The sequence below is a fragment of the Schistocerca americana genome, chromosome X (genome assembly GCF_021461395.2).
Source record: "Schistocerca americana isolate TAMUIC-IGC-003095 chromosome X, iqSchAmer2.1, whole genome shotgun sequence".
Lineage (NCBI taxonomy): Eukaryota > Metazoa > Arthropoda > Insecta > Orthoptera > Acrididae > Schistocerca > Schistocerca americana.
This window is the reverse complement of record NC_060130.1, coordinates 573,405,140-573,424,757: the sequence shown is the minus strand read 5'-3', so window position 1 is coordinate 573,424,757 and position 19,618 is coordinate 573,405,140. Positions and strand designations below refer to the sequence as shown.

The 19,618-nt window shown below is 41.3% G+C and overlaps 1 protein-coding gene across 1 annotated transcript in view; it reads right to left on the bottom strand.

Moving 5' to 3' along the window:
* Positions 1–19,618, bottom strand: part of LOC124555261 (thrombospondin type-1 domain-containing protein 7A-like) — a 1,197,505-nt gene that overhangs the window by 168,063 nt on the left and 1,009,824 nt on the right. The window contains exon 20 of the mRNA XM_047129129.1: positions 9,787–9,925. Within this exon, the coding sequence (XP_046985085.1) occupies positions 9,787–9,925 (139 nt within the window). The remainder of the gene's footprint in view (positions 1–9,786; positions 9,926–19,618) is intronic.

Genomic DNA, 19,618 nt, shown 5'->3' with positions numbered 1-19,618 from the left:
ATTCTGCTGATCTTGTAGTCCTCGGTTGTGACAGGTAGGTTTCCACCATCGCTCCTCTGTTAATTTGATGATTAGAGAAAAAGAATACTCAAGAACAATGTTTGAGCAGCAAACAGCTCCAGTGACCTGAAACTGACAATATACGTTGAAATACAGAGTATAAAAACAAAACAAAAGTAAACAAGTGCAATTTTTATGATCACACTTTCGACCAGAACAGTGTACTCCTCCTTCGTCGGTAAAATTGTACGAAAAAATAGATAAAGAACACAGTACTAGTCACTGGGAACAACATAAAAATTCTTACTAATGTTTTTACCACTCTTTATGTTAAGGAAGAAAAGAAAAAAAACATCTTTTACTGTCCTTGGAGACAGCTCTAAAATGATGGAAAACTGGGTTTTAAATTTCTATAGGCGAAGAAGTAATTAGAGATGGGCATGAGCTCGGATGCGGAATTTTGGGAAGTACAGTCAATCGTGTTATTTTCAAAGAAATGTGCCGTGTAGATTTCAGGAAACAACGGAAAAACTAAATGATGTTCGTCGAATGGGGATTTCAATATCATTCCCTCTGAAAGTGGACTCTGTGGGCTACACTTAGTATCATTCCGCTCGTTTTGTGTGAGACGATTTAGCAAAGAAGAAAATTAAGAAACTGACAGTATGCAAAAGGCAATAACAGCCTACATAAATTAGCTGCAGAATATCAACTATGATCTGTTTTGGGTACTGAACCAGGTCAACGTTTAAGACAACGGAGAATGTGCGATTACAATTCATCAGTTACCGATACGCACAGTAAAAGAAATCTATGCTGTTATAACAAAAATTTCTAGGCTTTCAAATCCTATGGGCACTTGACCTATGTGAAAAGTCTGACCTTACACACAACCATTAAAGTATCTACAACTGACCACATCTTACATGTTGAACTCTTTTAATATATATTTAAAACTAATGAATGTCTTGCAACAATTAAATAGGCTCAGATATGGTAACGTAAAACCTAATATGTGATAACCTTGCGGAGTTGGCTGTATTTGGTATCTGTTCGTGAGGGCTGCTTTTTTAAGCTTCAATTTTCACTGTTTTTCAGATTCATTAATATTTGTAGACTGCTGCGTATCATCATATGAAATCTAAGTAAATATACCGACGTCTTGCAACATTTTTGAAGGCTAATCCTTGATTTGAGAGGAGAATAATTTCCGAAAACAGCTTTGCTTGTGTTGGTTACACACATAGTAAATAAGCATGATGTGTTGCTTAGATTAAAGTATTATGTTGTTCAAGGCACGATGTCATGGAAATTACAGAATAAAATAAATTTATTACCCATCATCACACTTTGCAACAATATCTCAACTAGAGGATAAAGGAGACTGAAATTCACTATTTAGAGTTGCAAAAATTGGATATCAGTTGGAAGTGATATGTTAAATTTAATGTTGATGGAGGATATATTGTAACTAAAAATTTCCAAAATTTTTGGGTGTTGGTAACAATTAATTTATAAGAATAAGGAACAAACGAAGTCTTTATGCAAATGCGTCAATAAATAGCAAAGTAAGTGTGAAGCTGAATAACTACTGGGTATTGTTTTCAACGATAGGTTTATTGGAAGGACCACAAAGCTTCAAAAGAGTTACACATATACACTTGAATGTGTGTGCTATTATTTTCAAAATTCGCATTTGTCTCTTTACTATGAATTCCTTGAAAAAACGTCACGTTGCTCAAATTGTAAAAGATCACTAGAAAAGCAGATACCTATATATAAAGTTACTTTGAAACACGAAATGTAATAGCTAGGAATTAAATGAAAATTAGCTGTATACTGATTTTCAAAATTTGTGAAGTTAATGTATTAATTTCGTACAAAAGGCAGAAATACCCCATAGAGACAAAAATTCGTCCTTTGATTGATGATTGTTATGTAACATACAGTTATAACATTTTAAGATGGTTATATAAAACAGTACAAGAAAATGGATAAATTAGTTACAGCATTTATGAAGTATATATACTTAATCGTGATATATTTTGAAAAGAATGCAGGACAGTACTTGCTATCGAATAATTTAATCACTTCTGCAGTGTTCTAAGTCAATGATGGTACTATTTGGATGGCACAGTGTAGCTGTCTGAAATACCATCAAGTCCACTTTCGTTGTTAGGTTATCTTCAATCTGACTGCTACCTTTGACATGGCAATTCTTAAAACTGGCAACATAATGAGAGTAATTATATAAAAATGTTTCTGAAAATTTCTTTTAAGCAACTGTATTATTGTCTTTTTTGCAAACTATATTCTCTCCTCTTCTGACGTACTTCATACAGAGTACAGAGTCCCTGACACTACAGCAGATTCATTTACGTTCTTCAGGTAAATATACTCCGTCGCTGTTTAGAACTGTTCTTCAGGGAAATGTACTTCTTGTCACCGTTTCCTGTTTAGCTCTGAAAGAAGACAAGTTAGTCATTAAAGCTGGTTAATGAACTTCAACTGTCATTAATTTAATGTAATTGAAGTCTAGAGGAATAAGACTTACATTGAACTTTGTCAGCTGGCGAGGATATGGCTTTTGTACTCTCTTCAGGCCGTGTTTTACTCCATTTGTTGTGATCATACCAAACGTATTCTGGTAGCTGGCACTGATATTTCTTTATGCAGCCATAAGCTAAGTTATGATTATTTGAGATTCTTCGTACTTTAGAATTATGGTCCACTGATTTTGATGTTTTCGTCGAATGATAAGCTTTACTTCGCACGTATTAGCAATCCCGTTGCTTGGTGACTCTTTCTTCACTTGAACAGTTTTAATATTTATGTTTTATAGCTTTTCTTCCTTAGTGCCATTCTTTATGAACTGCATTTTGCTTATATTTTGAAGCACTTACATACCGTTGATGATTAGAAGTATCCAGACAAACACTTGTAGTAACAGTATACAGTTATCCATGAACCCTTTATATGAAATGTACCATCACAGAAGAGGCAACCTCTTGCATTTATGGTTGTCTCTACCATCAAAGGCGTTCTGGCAGCGCATTCTCTGTGTAGTGTTGAACTGAGCACAGGGTCTGATGAACAACCTCTGGTAGGCCATAAAGAAATCATAAGTGTATAGCACAATTATTTAATTCCTGAAAGTTCCGTTCACGTATGCTTACAGTTTGATATAATCATTGAAATGATTGAGGCGTTCTTCGTACCTGTGGACAAGCTTTCCGATACTCATTTCATAAAAATGTTGCTGCCATGAGCTTAAAGTCTTGATGGTGTCTTGAAGCTCCTGGTGAGTTTGGAAGAGCTATCCTCCTAGTCCCTTCTTCATTTTAGGTGGAAGATAGAAGTCACTCGACACTAGGTCATGAGTCTATGGCAGGTTAATCGAAGATGTTCCATTGAAACTGCTCAAGGAACCGTTCGGCTGCACCAACACATTAAGATGGGTGTTATCATGGGTCAGTACAATTCTAGAAGTCAGCATACCTCTTCTCAGCATACCTCATCTTTTATTTCGAATGTCATTAAGTTTCACAATAAACTGTTACATTAATCGTGGTTCCCAGACTCATTAATTCCACAAACGTCACACTTTTTTGGTCCCAAAGTATGGTAGCCATAACTTTTCGGTCGTCGAAAGTTTGTTTGAATTTTTGTTTGTTTGTTTGGTGAACCTGCGTACTTCCATTGTTGTGACTCTCATTTTCTTTTGGCATGTTATACCATGCCAAGTTCTCACCTCAGGTCACAAACTGATTTCAAAAAATCGTTTCCTTCATCGACATAATGGTTAGGGATATTAAAAGCTGAAGCCATTTGGCGAGTTTCATGGGTATTGTACAAGATTTTTGAGACCCAGTGAGCGCAAAGGTTTTTCTAGCCTAAGTATTTCGTGACGACAGAGTACAGAGGAGATCCTGGAATGTCCGGAAATTCCATAGACAAAGCACATACGGTGAACCTACTGTTTTCTCTATCCACTTCATAGGTTTGAACAAGGTCGTTCTCTAACCACTTCGTCGACTCGTTGAACAAGGTCGTCTTTTGCGACGGACTCGCGACCTTGACGCCTTTCATCATGCACTTCAGTTCGGCCATCTTTAAATATTCGACACCATTCATGCACAACACTATTACTCGTGAAGTTCTTTCTGTGTACTCAGCTTATACTTCGATGAATTTTCTTCTGCAGTATTCCCTTTTGTTGGTAAAAAGCGAATAACGCTTCGCAATCCGCAGTTGACGGGAGAATCAGTTGAGGTGGTCATGTTTATGTGCCTGCAGCTCAGCACAGACTGACGTCTTTTTGAACTCAGCAGTGACAGAACGTGTGGTACGGGAGATGAGCAGTCGCCTACTGCGCATACCACCCGCCTGCCGCTCGTTGGAAGATATCGTATAAGCCACAAGAATGTCTTTAAAATCTCTGGCATGTGACTGATGTGTGGAACAACAGGATAGTTCATATATCTCGATGAGAAACGGACTAACTTCTGACGCCTCCCTGTAGAAATTTGTCCGTAGGTAGAACTACCTTCAGTTCCACGAACGTTCTCCTGCATTCAGAATATCACATGTTACAACGAGATACAGTACTCCTTGAAAGCTCTTTAGCTGCATCCACTGGTGTTAATCGAATACAGAAACTGAGATGGCATCCACTTCTTGTCAGTACGATGTACTGCTTATGAGTAACAGTTGGACCAAACTTTCTATTCCCAAGCCTTTGGTGATTGAGTCGCTCTCCAGTACCCGAAAGGACTGATGATAAGGAAACAGCCACGTGGTTGGTCATGACTGGAGCGCTGTTGTTACTCTTGTGATGGTAGAGGAATCTTCAATAATAAGTGGTGCAAGGCCCCAGAGGCCAACAGGGAAAATTTACATGAAGGAAATTTGGTCATTCAGTCTCTTGATCACTGTATTCCACAGTAAATGGCACTGCGCTAATCTAATCCTTAAGCCGGATGGACAATGTACAAATAAATGCGTAGAAAATGGAGGAAAATAAAGTTATTATTCATTTGGAGTGCTAATATTATAAGCTTTGATGTGATGTGCGTATGTATGACTGAGGTGGAAGGACGAAAGAGATATTTGACAGGAAACTGCAACATAAAACAAGCAACAAGAATTTTGGAACAAAATTTGTTGTTGAAATGAATGGCAAATAAGTATACAGACTAAATTGAGCAGTCAATAATAACTCAACGAAGAGAGGCTGATGAAACATACAACATACGCCACGAAACTGCTTATATTATAGCGTAAGCTATAAAGTCAGAATGAGAGCCGTAAAATAATATACAGTTAGTGAAGAATGGTCTACGTGGAAGACGTGTGTGTGTGTGTGTGTGTGTGTGTGTGTGTGTGTGTGTGTGTTTTGATAAATTACATAACATGTACTAAGCATGTGAAGGTGTTATATCGAAAATCTTTATCAGATAAAAAATAGTTTTTGTCCTGTATGCAGAAAACGAGCCAGTTAACAAGCGAAAAAAAAAAAACTAACGATGAAGAACAGCACCAGATCCTGGAACGTGATGTATATTCGAAAGAAACTGGTTAAAAGTAGATGAGTATATTCGGAGTGTTTAGTCTTAACAAGTTGTAAACGATTTTTTAGACCCAGGATGATCTATCAGCAGTTTAGATGAAGAGTTGCTGTTAAGCACACATGAAACACAAAAAACTGAAAGCATGTAGTGAACTTCTTATGAAAGGAAAGTTATGGTCGCACTCTTCGGCATCCAGTGTTGTGGAAGAAGAGAGGTGGAACAAACACGGGGAAACAATAATTGCACAGACAACCTGAAAGATTAAAGATCAAATACGGTAAAACAAGAGGACGTGATACTTCTAGAATCAGTGAACATCTTAGAGGATGTAGGAATGGAAAGCTATGAATGCAAGAGCAAAATGTATATCATACAGGATGTTATCTTCATATATTTATGGATGGATCAATATGCGCATTGCCGCCCATTTAGCTTAGCGCTACATTTGGGTTAACAGAATGGTTAACTACTGAATATTGCGCATAAGATATTGGTGGATGATAAATGACAACTGAAATATCTAGTCATGATTTGCTTACGCAAATAACTGTAAAATCAATTAGATTCGTTTATTTAAAATACGTGTTTGTAAAAGGCTTTCCGGAGTGCGAACTAGGAAACGAGGCGCAATTAAACTGGTATCAGACAATTTCATTAGTGGCTTACATGACACACGTTACCGATATGGGTTCTGAAAGTCAGAGGAATTAAATACGTGACTAGTGCGAGTGAAGTATGAATATGGCAAATTGGAATATTTATAAGCAGAAAATCAGCATAAAACATGGAAACAACGTTGTGAAGATTTGTCAGGATTTGTGTTAGTAGTATGTTGTTTCAGTAATAACTATGAGTGGGAGTTGTGAATGAGAAGGAAAAAGGTTCTATACTTTGAAACACAGGTTGGCATTCAACACGTGGTTTAACGTGATTACCTTGAATTTGTGAAACATGTAATTAATGACTTTTAGGATGTTAGATGATGGGCGAACTTCGCTAATGCTGCCGGATAATGAGTATTACTTGAACGGTGGGAGGCAGGTACACAGTGAGGTAATGTAGCGCTTGATCGACGAACTTGTAGTCTGCGGTATACAAGCTGGGGTATTCTGACACAGATTTTCAATAATGTCCTTGAGTCACTGCATTTCTCTTGGCTACAACACACTCAGGCAGATAAGGGTACACTCAGGCAAATACAGATTGTGAGTCATCCAGCAGGTCCAGAGGCGTCCACCTGCTTTTGAGTATCAAATCCTTTCCGTGACTCGTTACTCCACCATACCTTGTTCCTCTGCTCTACAGAAGAAAGACGCCGTTGTTTGCACCAATCTAAGTGACGTTGCGCATCTGCTCTTGAGACCAGTAGCTTCTCTACAGCAGGAGCCCCGTAGGAACCAAGTCTGCCACTTTGATCATGCAACTCTGTCACTGACTTCAGTGTCCGACATGCAACGGAAGTCGTTGTAAGGATGTCTCACGACTGAACTGTTCACTTGGTTAAAAGTTCTAGGATCTCTGCCAGACTTTTCTTTACATCAATAATACCAATGATTGGGTATAGTATTTCCCTGGCTTCATTTGGCGATACTGGCACTAATAGTGGACCTGTTCACAAGTAACTCTAATCAAACCCCTCTAGCGGAATGTCAACCACTACAGTCACGCCCTGTTTGAAACCACCAAATTCTCACTGTTGGTTAATTCTGAAAGAAAACACTTTTACGACGTTGATGAATTCTTCCTGCATTTATAAATCTTCGTTATATACCGCTTAACGCCAGGTCGGGTTGAAGCAGGACTGGTGTCAAGTCACTACAGTTTACCACTTAACCTGCCAACAATGCCATTCGCATTGTCATTGCAGACTCAACCCACTGTGATTTCTTGACAATGAAAGACAACGCAATGGAACGTGTGCTGCCAGTCTGATCCGCAGCAGGTGGCAGAGGACTGTCGACGCTAACAGGACCACACTCACTGGGTGTCGAGCCAATATTGTGGACAAAGCCGTACTATCTGCTACAACCATGCGAATAGAAAGGTCGTCCCGAGGTTCATATTCCGTGGTGCAGTGCCCCATTGTTTCTTAGGTGAATCCTCTTCTATCCATTGGTTCCACAACGCATCACTGTCGCAGAAGGATGTCCCGGTTGAGTCAGAATGTTTCGGTATCGCAAAACCGTCGACTGCAGATCAATTACTGTCCTCTGTTGCTCACTAATATTGCTTCCTTCCACGTCAACGAAGCCTATTGGATCTTCCTCTCACGTTCCTACTTCGTTTGATGACTCTTCATTGTGTCAGCTCAGTGCAGTACTGACCTTTCCGGTCACACAAGAGAAGACGGCGCTGGACCTACGTGTACATCATCTCTCCACCATTTCCACCGTTTATTGCTATTACACTTTCCAACACGTCATCTGAGTTCCGATTCATCTGGCCATTTCTGATCAGTGTTTCAATTCTGACACACTTCTCGTCCGTTCCGGGCACTGCAGTAATGTCGTGTTACTGTCATTGAATCAACTGAGAGGGCATGTATGCCCCGTGACAGCATGGGGCGTATGTGCTATGAGACGCGACCAGTACAACGAAATAGCCATTACCGGAGCGGAGAGCCACGCAAGCTGTACGATAACTCCCAATGGCGAGTGTAAAATATTTACTGCTACGCCATCATGGTGCTGTGTGAAACAGAGATCGAAGCGCATGTCTTACGTTGCAGTCGTCTGCTACTCACGCTTTTTTTTCTTTCGCTTCTTTCATCTAGTCCCCTTCAATAATTTTGGGGTCTTTGCTTGCTTAATACGTTAATTATCCGTTTGGAGATACTGTGTTGTTTTTCAATTGTACAGTCGTGGTGTTTGTTCAGTTTTGTCTTTTTTTTTGCGTTCGGGGAGTCTCATCAATCGCAATTTATAGGAAAACATATCCTTAACTCGAGCCTAATGATACAGATCTACACTATCACATTTTCAAAACTTTAAACACACATTCTGCAGTGGTCCACCTTTGTGACGATAATGCAGAAAGTGTAAACAGTATGTCTTCACAAAATGTTGTTAATATGGATCGTACAGTCAGTGGACAGGCCTCTCTCCTTATAACCAGGCGACATCTGATCAATTATTTTGAAACTGTGAGATACCATACGGTACCTTTAATCCAGTGATAACTGCTAAGGTACAGTATATTGATTGGTATGGATCATAGTTATCGTGAGTCATTACATATACTCTTATTTCAAATCTTACTTCATGTTGATTGTGATGTCAACACAGGTTGCCAAATTGCGCGTCAAACTGGTGTAGTGGAACAAATTTATTCCTTGTGACCTTGAACATTGTTTGCTGTGAGACAAATAAATAACATTCATATTAGTAAACACGTTGATTTGGCTGTAGCTATCTACTGAATAACTATAGCAAAAACGCTTAATATTTTTCTTCTTTCTTACGGCACCATGACTTTGGACGTATGAAATATGGTGCACAACTTTACTAAATGTTCGACGTTCGTTGATGCAACAAATCAGCTTCACTTGAGCAACTTTCATTGTGCCCTGTATTAGTTGTTCTGAACTGAAATGAAACAACTCCGACTTTTCCGTTCACGAAAATTACACGTGAAACCCCTACTTTGGCACAATATACAGATAATCAAACAGAACTCGGAGATATAAATTGAAATTCCTTTGGTCCAGTATTTCAAGTCATGGTGCATGTAGTTTGCTACCACGTTTAAATAAAATAAGTGTTAGTGCCAAATAACTTTATAAAACCTTTGTCGAAATATCGAAAAGTTTCAGTGACACCATCCGATGCTATAGTTTCAGTAACAAACTTGAATATCGTTAACATCTTAGTCTCAGAGAAACAATTCCTACTTACGGATTAAAACAATTACAACCATTAAGACGCCCCTAGGTCCCTTTCTATAAATTTGTCTCAGAAACTAGCTGTAATCAACTTTAGTGAGTGAAGTTATTTTGGCCTTTGTATTTTTCTTGGCACTTGCACACAGTAAACGACCTACAAACAAACTCGTTATTAATACTAGGCGCTCAAGAGAGGTGAAGTGCCTCAGATTCCATATTCTTATTTTGCTAGGGAATATATAGCACCTGTATGTGCATGCATTTGCCAGCTGGTAAACAGCACGCATACACCAATGTCAAATTGTGTTACTAGTTGCTGTTTAAAGCGCAACTTACTTTCCTGGTCCTATTGTGAAGACCTGGTCCGCAGAGGGTCGTACATTCTTCCCAGGCACTCCACTCCGTCAGCGCACAGTCTACAGGGCATGGTATGAGGCACGGTTCCTCTTCTAATCCACTACTGGCTCCGCAGAGGCTAACAAAAACACATTTTTAAATGGAAAAACAGTATTGTTTTAGAAATTTTTAAAAAATGCAGTTAATCGGATTTATAACAAGCTCAAATTTAAATTTTTATGTCAAAACCTCCTGTAAGTATATGCTGTCCGACAGCCTTCCATAAAGCATGATGGTAATACTGAATCTGATTCTGTCAACTGACGCATATTCCTCTCTGACACTATCTAAATAACGTCAATTCCATGTATTTTGTTTTTCGGCAAGTTTTTGTGATCATAACCATCTGTAGCAAGACTGAGATCGATATTCTAGCGATCAGTGCAATTCATTTCTCATACTATAACCTTTAATTTATTTCAGTATTAAAGGAAGTCGAATTGTTGGAATGAGACTGTGATGACGTCGTGATAAAGCATTTGGATTTTTAGTGACTTTTTTCCAGCGGGAAGCTGGCATTGAATCTTTAACATCACGGAGCAAATCTTAGATTCTCCTGGAAGGTATGACATCCTTATGCAATTTATTCATCTTCCTTCTACGTGTATTCTGTCCCATTTTATTGCCATTATTAATACATATTAAAAATTAGTACATAATGAAACCGAAACCAAGGTATGTTTTTGTATATAAATTTTCATTCTACATTGCAGGACATTATTGTCATTTACAACTCTGAGTTGCGAAAATGCGACTTTCACTCTGAACTGCAGGCGAAAAATTTCTTTGTATGGCTTGTGCCATTGCTTCTTCGCTTTACACTGTAGTTTAATATCCATACATTCACTGTAACGACTAAAAGTAAAAACGCACTTTTTTTTTTTTTTTTTTTTTTACTGTTCAGCTGTTCACTATCTTCCTGAAAGGTTATGTGGTTCAATCCGTTCGTTACTCTGAATGTCAGTTTCAGTCTCCGTAAGAATAGTGAAGTATCATTGTTTTAAAATTATTTCAAATGTAATATTACTTTCAGTTTTTTGTTTATTGTTACGCTGTTTAAATTTCGTTTCCTGCTGTCTTTTACTTGACTTATCCGATGGATCCACTGTTGTCTTATTTACACAAATCGCTTTTAATATTGCCGTAATACCTGTAACGAAGTTTGTCTAGTCTTAATTTTTTATATGTTTCCATCCTTTGCATTGGTATCATATTGGTGCCCACATACGGTTGGATTAGCGGGGAGCACTTTCTCAAAACTGGCATTGTTTTTATTGTCATTCTGTCTAAACCATCACTTAGGCTCACATTAATAACGTCCATAAAGACGCATGGTTCCATCTACGGAAATCATGAATGCAGAGCCGGTGGTCACACATTTGACTCACCCATAAATATTTTTCGCGAAATTATCAGTTGTTTCCTAAATTTTCTATTAGTAACAACATATATGGCTTATTTCTTATTCGTTCTTGGCTGTTGGTTCGTAGCACTTTTAGACATTGCGTAAATTGTTAGCACTCCTTATCATATATGATGTCACACCCTTTTCTGACATACTATAATTCGATGTTCAAATGGTTATACTCATTTACGCGCTTGTCATCTACATTCATTTACTTGCTATTCCCTTTGTATTCAAGCCTCTGGCAAAGTTTTCCTCTTCGTTCACTTGACGTTGTACTTCGCAAAATACATAACGTGCAGACATTTAATTTTCACTGCATGATATATTTGCTTTCCGATCTCTGTACAACACATCTCTGGTATGGAGGACTCTCAAGCAAATCCTCTAGTTTTGGAGAAGGAAGTTCGATTCGACTCTTATGAAACTTTGGGCTTGTTGTTCACTAACCATTTTCGAAGTAACTTTCATACCACAAATTGTTGTTTTAAACATTATTCCAGATATGTCTAGTCTCACGCCTGGAATGCTTCGAGCAATTCAGGGTGTTTCAAAAATATTCAGTCTACTTAACAAGACTATATTATCTTCTGCAGCCTACACTAATGAAGATACAAACTTCGGGTCCCCTTTGCATGGGATTACAAAGTTCTTATTTATTAAAAAACATCCGATTTTACGAGGACGTGTCTTCCTCAGGGTGCGCAAAATAAAACTGGCCCGGAAAATATTTACAGTAAGACTGATGCCGGACTGACTCTTGTCAATGAACATCACAGAAGATGCTGGAAATACACTGAAGCGCCTAAGAAACTGGTATAGGGATGCGTATTCAAATACAGAGATACGTAAACAGGCATAATACGGCGCTGCGGTCGGCAACGCCTGTACAGGGTGTTACAAAAAGGTACGACCAAACTTTCAGGAAACATTCCTCACACACAAAGAAAGAAAATATGTTGTGTAGACATGTGTCCGGAAACGCTTACTTTCCAAGTCAGAGCTCATTTTATTACTTCTCTTCAAATCACATTTATCATGGAATGGAAACACACAGCAACAGAACGTACCAGCGTGACTTCAAACACTTTGTTACAGGAAATGTTCAAAATGTCCTCCGTTAGCGAGGATACATGCATACACCCTCCGTCGCATGGAATCCCTGATGTGCTGATGCAGCCCTGGAGAATGGCGTATTGTATCACAGCCGTCCACAGTACGAGCACGAAGAGTCTCTACATTTGGTACCGGGGTTGCGTAGACAAGAGCTTTCAAATGCCCCCATAAATGAAAGTCAAGAGGGTTGAGGTCAGGAGAGTGTGGAGGCCATGGAATTGGTCCGCCTCTACCAATCCATCGGTCACCGAATCTGTTGTTGAGAAGCGTACGAACACTTCGACTGAAATGTGCAGGAGCTCCATCGTGCATGAACCACATGTTGTGTCGTACTTGTAAAGACACATGTTCTAGCAGCACAGGTAGAGTATCCCGTATGAAATCATGATAACGTGCTCCATTGAGCAGTACATACTGACGAAACTAAAATGAGCTCTAACGTGGAAATTAAGCGTTTCCGGACACATGTCCACATAACATCTTTTCTTTATTTGTGTGTGAGGAATGTTTCCTGAAAGTTTGGCCGTACCTTTTTGTAACACCCTGTATAAGACATGTGTCTGGCGCAGTTATTAGATCGGTTACTGCGGCTACAATGGCAAGTTATCAAGATTTAAGTGAATCTGAACGTGGTCTTATAGTCGGCGCACGAAGGATGGGACACAGAATTTCCGAAGTAGCGATGAAGAGGGGATTTTCCCGTAAGACCATTTCACGAGTGTATCATGAATATTAGGAATCCGGTAAAATATCAAATCTCCGACATCGCTGCGGCCGGAAAAAGATACTGCAAGAAGGCGTGACCAATGACGACTAAAGAGAATCGTTCAATTTGACAGAAGTGCAACCCTTCCGCAAATTGCTCCGGATTTCAGTGTTGGGCCTTCAACTAGTATCAGCATTCGAACCATTCAACGAAACATTATCGATATGGGCTTTCGGAGCCGAAGGCCTACTCCTGTATCTTTGATGACTGCATGACACAAAGCTTTACGCCTCGCCTGGGTCCGTCAACACTGACATTGGACTCTTGATGACGGGAAACATGTTACCTGGTAGGACGAGTCTCGTTTCAAATTGTATCGAGCGGATGGACGTGTACGGGTTTGGACACAACCTCATGAATTCATGGATCCTTCATGTCAACAGGGGACTGTTCAAGATGGTGGAGGTTCTGTAATGGTCTTTGCTGTGTGCAGTTGGTGTGATATGGGACCTCTGATACGTCTAGGAACGACTCTGACAAGTGACACGTACGTAAGCATCCTGTCTGATCACCTGCATCCGTTCATGTCCATTGTCCATTCCGACGGACTTGGGCGTTTCCAGCAGGACAGCGCGACACTCCATACGCTCAGAATTGCTACAGAGTGGCCCCAGGAACGCTCTTCTGAGTTTAAACAGTTCCGCTGGCCATCAAACTCCCCAGACGTGAACATTATTGAGCATATCTGGGATGCCTTGCAACGTACTGTTCAGAAGAGATCTCGACTCGCTCGTAGTGTTACGGATTTACGGACAGCCCTGCAGGATTCACGGTGGCAGTTCCCTCCAGCACTACTTCAGACATTAGTCGATTCCATGCCACGCGGTGTTGCGGCACTTTTGCATGCTCGCGGGGGTCCTATACGACATTAGGCAGGTGTACCAGTTTCTTTGGCTCTTCAGTGTATTAGACTGTAAGAAACGCGTAGCAGCACTGCTTGAAGGATAGTAGCAATAGCATATTCCTTGTTCTGCTGTAGTTCTTCCAAAGTGTAAAGTTTATTTGAGTACTCTTGACCTTTCAATTTTCCCTACATGTAAAAGCCACAGGGAGAGAGGTCAGGCGATCAAGTAGGCCAAGAGACTCCATTGACTCTGCTGATTGCCCTCTCCTCACCGAACACGTCATGCACACTTGGCATGGTTGTTAATGCGGCGTGTGCAGTTGTGCCATCTTACTGAAGAAACCCATACAGTCGTTCATCAAAAAAATAGTTCAAATGGCTCTAAGCACTATGGGACTTAACATCTGAGGTCATCAGTCCCCTAGACTTAGAAGTATTTAAACCTAACTAACCTAAGGACATCACACACATCCATGCCCGGGGCAGGATTCGAACCTGCGACCGCAGCAGCAGCGCGGTTCCGTACTGAAGCGCCTAGAACCTCTCGGCCACAGCGGCCGGCAGTCGTTCATCTTCTGTGAACTGACCCACATATAGGTTAAACAGTTTCTGGATATACCGGCTAGTATTAAAAATCTTGTGAAAGACTCGCGTTACGATGCGGACACCAGACATTGCGCACCATACATCAATCTTGAGATTATGCAATGGCTCTTCAAAGAACTGATAGAGGTTTTTTGATGCATAATGGGGCATATTCTGACCCACAGAACCAGGCTACATCTGAAGAAATGAAAAACTGAGTATCCAAAAATTTTGATTTCACTTCACTCGGAAAACACTGGCAGAACGCAACATGCGAAGGTTCGTCTGGACGCTTTTTTGCGCAAGAGTAAACCTATGAGGGATACTGATGTTTCATGCTTCGGCACGTCAACCTCTTTAATTCTAACATGCAGAGACAAACAGCGTTGAGGAATCGTCGGATTTTGCCCCAGGCTTTCCTTCACTCGAGCAACGATTTCTGATTTTCGATCTCTTTTCGGATTGTTACGCTTCTTATTTGCTTTAAAGCTCGTTTCGCGCCATCTTGTCACTAATTTTTGCATTGCAGAGTGTGCTGGAGATTTGCCTAAAGCACTTCCAGTCTTAAAGTCTAGCGCAAACACTTCCACACACGTTTCCCATGATCTGTGCTTCGTCTAACACTAGACAGTGAACACGCGCTGTTTTGTCGCGAGCACCATTTTGTGTTGCATTCAACTGGTCACTAAACACGGCTGCTCCACTCACTCACTCAAACGTAATGACACTGCGAAGAATTCGGTGCGGAACGTGTGGCAGATACGCGTGGGCAAATATGTGGCAGCAACCGATTGGTGCATCGAAATCATAGTTTCCAGCATTCTCTGTAATAGGCTCTTCTCTTGTTCATTAACAAAGATCAGTTCCATGCCAGTCTTATAGGTATTTTCCGGACCAGTTACATTTTTCTCACGTGTATTAGCAAGAACAGTTAAGGGATGATCAAAAAGTTTCCGTTCGAAGTTCACATATTCCAGAATCGGTATGCCGTTCAGGCAAATTTTCCGTGAGCGTTGGCGCTATCATACCAACGACGCACCAAGTTGAAGATACGCGTTTGTTAAAACACCATGTCCTGCTCCGTCAAGAGTCTGTTGCACATCCGCGTCCGACAGGAATCATCGGCCATTCAAAGCATTTTTTTAAGGGACCGAAGGCGTGATAATCACATGTGGAGAGATTAAGACTATGCATTGAGTTGACAAATGTGATGGGGTAGCGATATGCTCTTATACAGTTGACGGTAGTATATCATGCACCAGGTATTAAAGGGCAGTGCATTGGAGGAGTTGTCATTTTTACTCAGGTGATTCATGTGACAAGGTTTCCGACGTGATTGTGGCCGCGCTACGGAAATCAATAGACTTCGAGCGCGAAATGGTAGTTGGAGCTAGACTCATGAAACATTCCGTTTCGAAATCGTCAGGGAATTCAGTATTCCGAGATCCCAAGCGTCAAGAGTGTGCCTAGAATACCAGATTTCAGGCGTTACCTCTCACCTCGGACAATGCAGTGGCCGGCGGCCTTCACTTAACGACCGAAAGCAGCAGTGTTTGCGTAGAGTTGTCAGTGCTAACAGACAAGCAACACTGCGTGAAATAACCGGATAAATCAATGTCGGACGTACGCCGAACGTGTCCGTTAGAACAGTGCGGGGAAATTTGGCGTTAATGGACAATGGCAGTAGACGACCGGCGCGAGTACCTTTGTTAACAACACGACATCGCCTGCAGCTCCTCTCTTTGGCTCATGAACATATCGGTTGGACCACAGGCGACTGTAAAACCGTGGCCCGATCAGTTGGGTCCTAATTTCAGTTGGTCAGATCTGATAGTAGGTTTCAAGTGTGGCGCAGACCCCACGAAGTCATTGACCCAAGTTGTCAACAAGGTACTGCGCAAACTGGTGGTGGCACCATAATCGTGTGGACTGTGTTTAAATGGAACGGACTGGGTCTTCTGATCCAGCTGGACCGATCACTGACTGGGAATGGCTATGTTCGGCCACTTGGAGGCCATTTGTAGCCATTCATGGACTTTATGTTCTAAAACAACGATTAGATATCTGTGGATGACAATTCGATATGTTACCGAGGCAAAAGTCTTTGCGACTTGTTGAAGAACATTCTGGACTATTCGAACGAATGATTTGGCGACCCATATCGCCCGATAAGACTCCCATCGAAAATTTATGGGACATACTCGAGAGGTCAGTCCGTGCACAAAATTCTGTACGGGCAACACTTTGGTAATTATGGACTACCAGAGAGGCAGAATGGTTCAATATTTCTGCAAGGGACTAGTTGAGACCATGCCACGTGAAGATGCTGCACTACCCTGGGCCAAAGGAGGTCCGACACGATATTAGGAGCTTTCCCATGGCATTTGACACCCCAGTGGAAGGCGTGTGCTCGTCTGTTCCCCACCTGAGTCGTCGAAACTTCTGCGTTACGATATTTGCGATATGGGGATGTTCGCTGTCATGAAACAGCAGAGTTCCTTGGCTCACTATTCTACAACGGTGGTTTTCAACAGACATGCTGGCCCATACACATTCTTATTCTTTCGATGGATGTCTATCGATGTTTGTACTTCGACAGCCAAAGAAAGAATAACAACACGTTGGTCCTGTTTGAACGCATTTGGTCATAACGTCGTCATAGTTTACGTTTCCCCATTTACAGCACGCACGTCGGAAAGACACGAATGCCACACTAATCCTCTGTCCTACATGTCGTTGCTTATGTACACCCATTGCAGTTGGGCTACGTTGCATATAAGCTGCAGCAACGCCCTCAAACGGAAACTTTTTTATCATCACTTATACAAGCTTGTGGTATTCTTTACGATTATGTTTTGTATCAAAACTTTCATTTACCCTTCACAAATGTGTAGTGTGTCCTCCAAGGGATGCACTTCAAACAGCCAGACGATAGTCAAGCTTATCCTATATTTTTCCAGCAAACCTGGAGTTACTGCATTCACTGCTGTTGATATGGGGCGTCTAAGTTCGCACAAAGTTATTGGGGAGATGACGCATGTAGACAGAATCTTCACAAACCACCACTAGCACAAAAATGTCTCGTACTGTGAGTTCCATCAACCTTGGAGGCCAGTGATGCAATTTGAGATCCGGTTATGCTCTTAAGCGGTATGAGGTATCGTAACGTGTTCTCGACGAAAATCACATCGTGCAAATATAACTGAACTGCACCTCTTGAAACGGAGAACATACAACACCTTTGGTTGCTGCTTTCAATTTGATTTGCGTTGGGTAATGGACGAGCGAGCGAGCTAGATAGCTCATAAAGATCCCTACCGGCAACATCATTAACTAGAAACGTTAAACTGGCGCCAATGTAAACTTTCAGTTTCGATGCGTGAGTTGAAATTCAGTTTAAATTTCTATCTTCATTCATGTAGATGGTACAACCTGGTGAAATTTGATTAACTTTTTGAAAAACCCTGTATATATGTTTCGTAGTGACAGTGCTTCTATCAGTCATTTGATGTTACTGCAACAGGCAATGTGCCATATTTTCTTCATGTAATGAACAAGAAAATACATGGAATTGTAAGAGTATGTTGGTCATTTATTGTGCACTGCCTGACAAAGAAAGTGAAGCGTCCAGAAGGGGATAAGGAAACGAAGTGAAACTTCGAGGGCTGAGATGGTATGCGGTGTTATTTCAGTGATTACAAAGTTGATCAAATTCACAAAGAACTTTGCAGTATGAGCAAAATCATCAGTTAAACGTTCCACCCTCTCTGGTCTGCATACATGCACTGATTCAGTTGGAAAGGGTGTCATAAAGCCGTCGTATCGTCTCCTGAATCAACCTGGCCCACACATGTTGTAAATGGTCCTTAATTTCCTGAATACTAGCTCTGAAACAGAGTTAACGTCAAACTTGGTCCCACACATGCTCTAATGGGGCGATATCTGAGGATCTTGCTGACCAAGGGAGTACCTCAACATTACGCAGACAGTTCATAGAGGCAGGTGCCATGTGTGGATAACCATTGTCCTGTCGAAAAATGGCGTCACGATACTGTCACATGAAAGGTAACACGTGAGGACACAGGATGTCTGTGACGTACAATGTGCTGTCAGATCTCCCGCAGTCACTACCAACCGTGACCTGAAGTCATAATCTACGGCTCCTCACGCCATGACACGAGCTTCCCAGTCGCGGCACCATTACAAATGTAACCGTTCTTTTTTGGTATTAGCGGCAGCCTAGGCATGGGACGGTAATTTCCTAATCTGGCTGCAGCTTGTCACAGAATGTTGCAGGGGCTTTATAACTTGTTGTCGGATGGCAGGCGCCGATGTGAGGCGTTTATAATGTGCTCGTGCACAATATAGAGATTCTGTCTTGTGGTGGTCAGACGTGGTAGACTGGAACCTTGACGGCGTTTATTGGCGTGTCTGTCATTTTTGCCTTCGACGGTGCCAACCCGCTATGCATCTGTACTTAGCAGGTAATCGTCTGCTCAACCCCTGCGTTCAGGCTGGTTCCCACGGTATCCGGCAGCCTCCAGAGTACCTCCCGGTAGCCAGCCATAGGGCGCAGAAGATAGCAACAGGGGTCGCTCCAGATGTGAGACCTCTTGCTGCATCCGCTGTAGCTTCGATAGCCAACAGGAAAACTGTAACCTACCGGTGCACGAATATTTCTGTCCACGCAGAACCGGGTAGAGCCAGTTCCGTCTTCATCATACAGCGACTGATGTACCATCACCGTCTGGACACCGCCTCGGATCGGATATCGCCTTCGCCACCTTGACGGCAGCGCTCACGCGACCTGCGCTCCGAGCCTTGGTGTTCCGCGCCGCGGACAAGTTGTGCTGCTCATGAGACAGAACTCTGAATATGTACTTTGTTTTGAAGATACGCTTTTCATTGTTCGAGAGAACATAACCTACTCTCTCAATAATCTATTCTCGTTTCGTTGAAGAAGGATTGTTTGTGACGAACTTTTCCTTCACATAACTAAGAAGAATTGTTGGAGAACGTTTATTTTCGTTTGTTGTAATGCTTCAGAAAAAGTAGA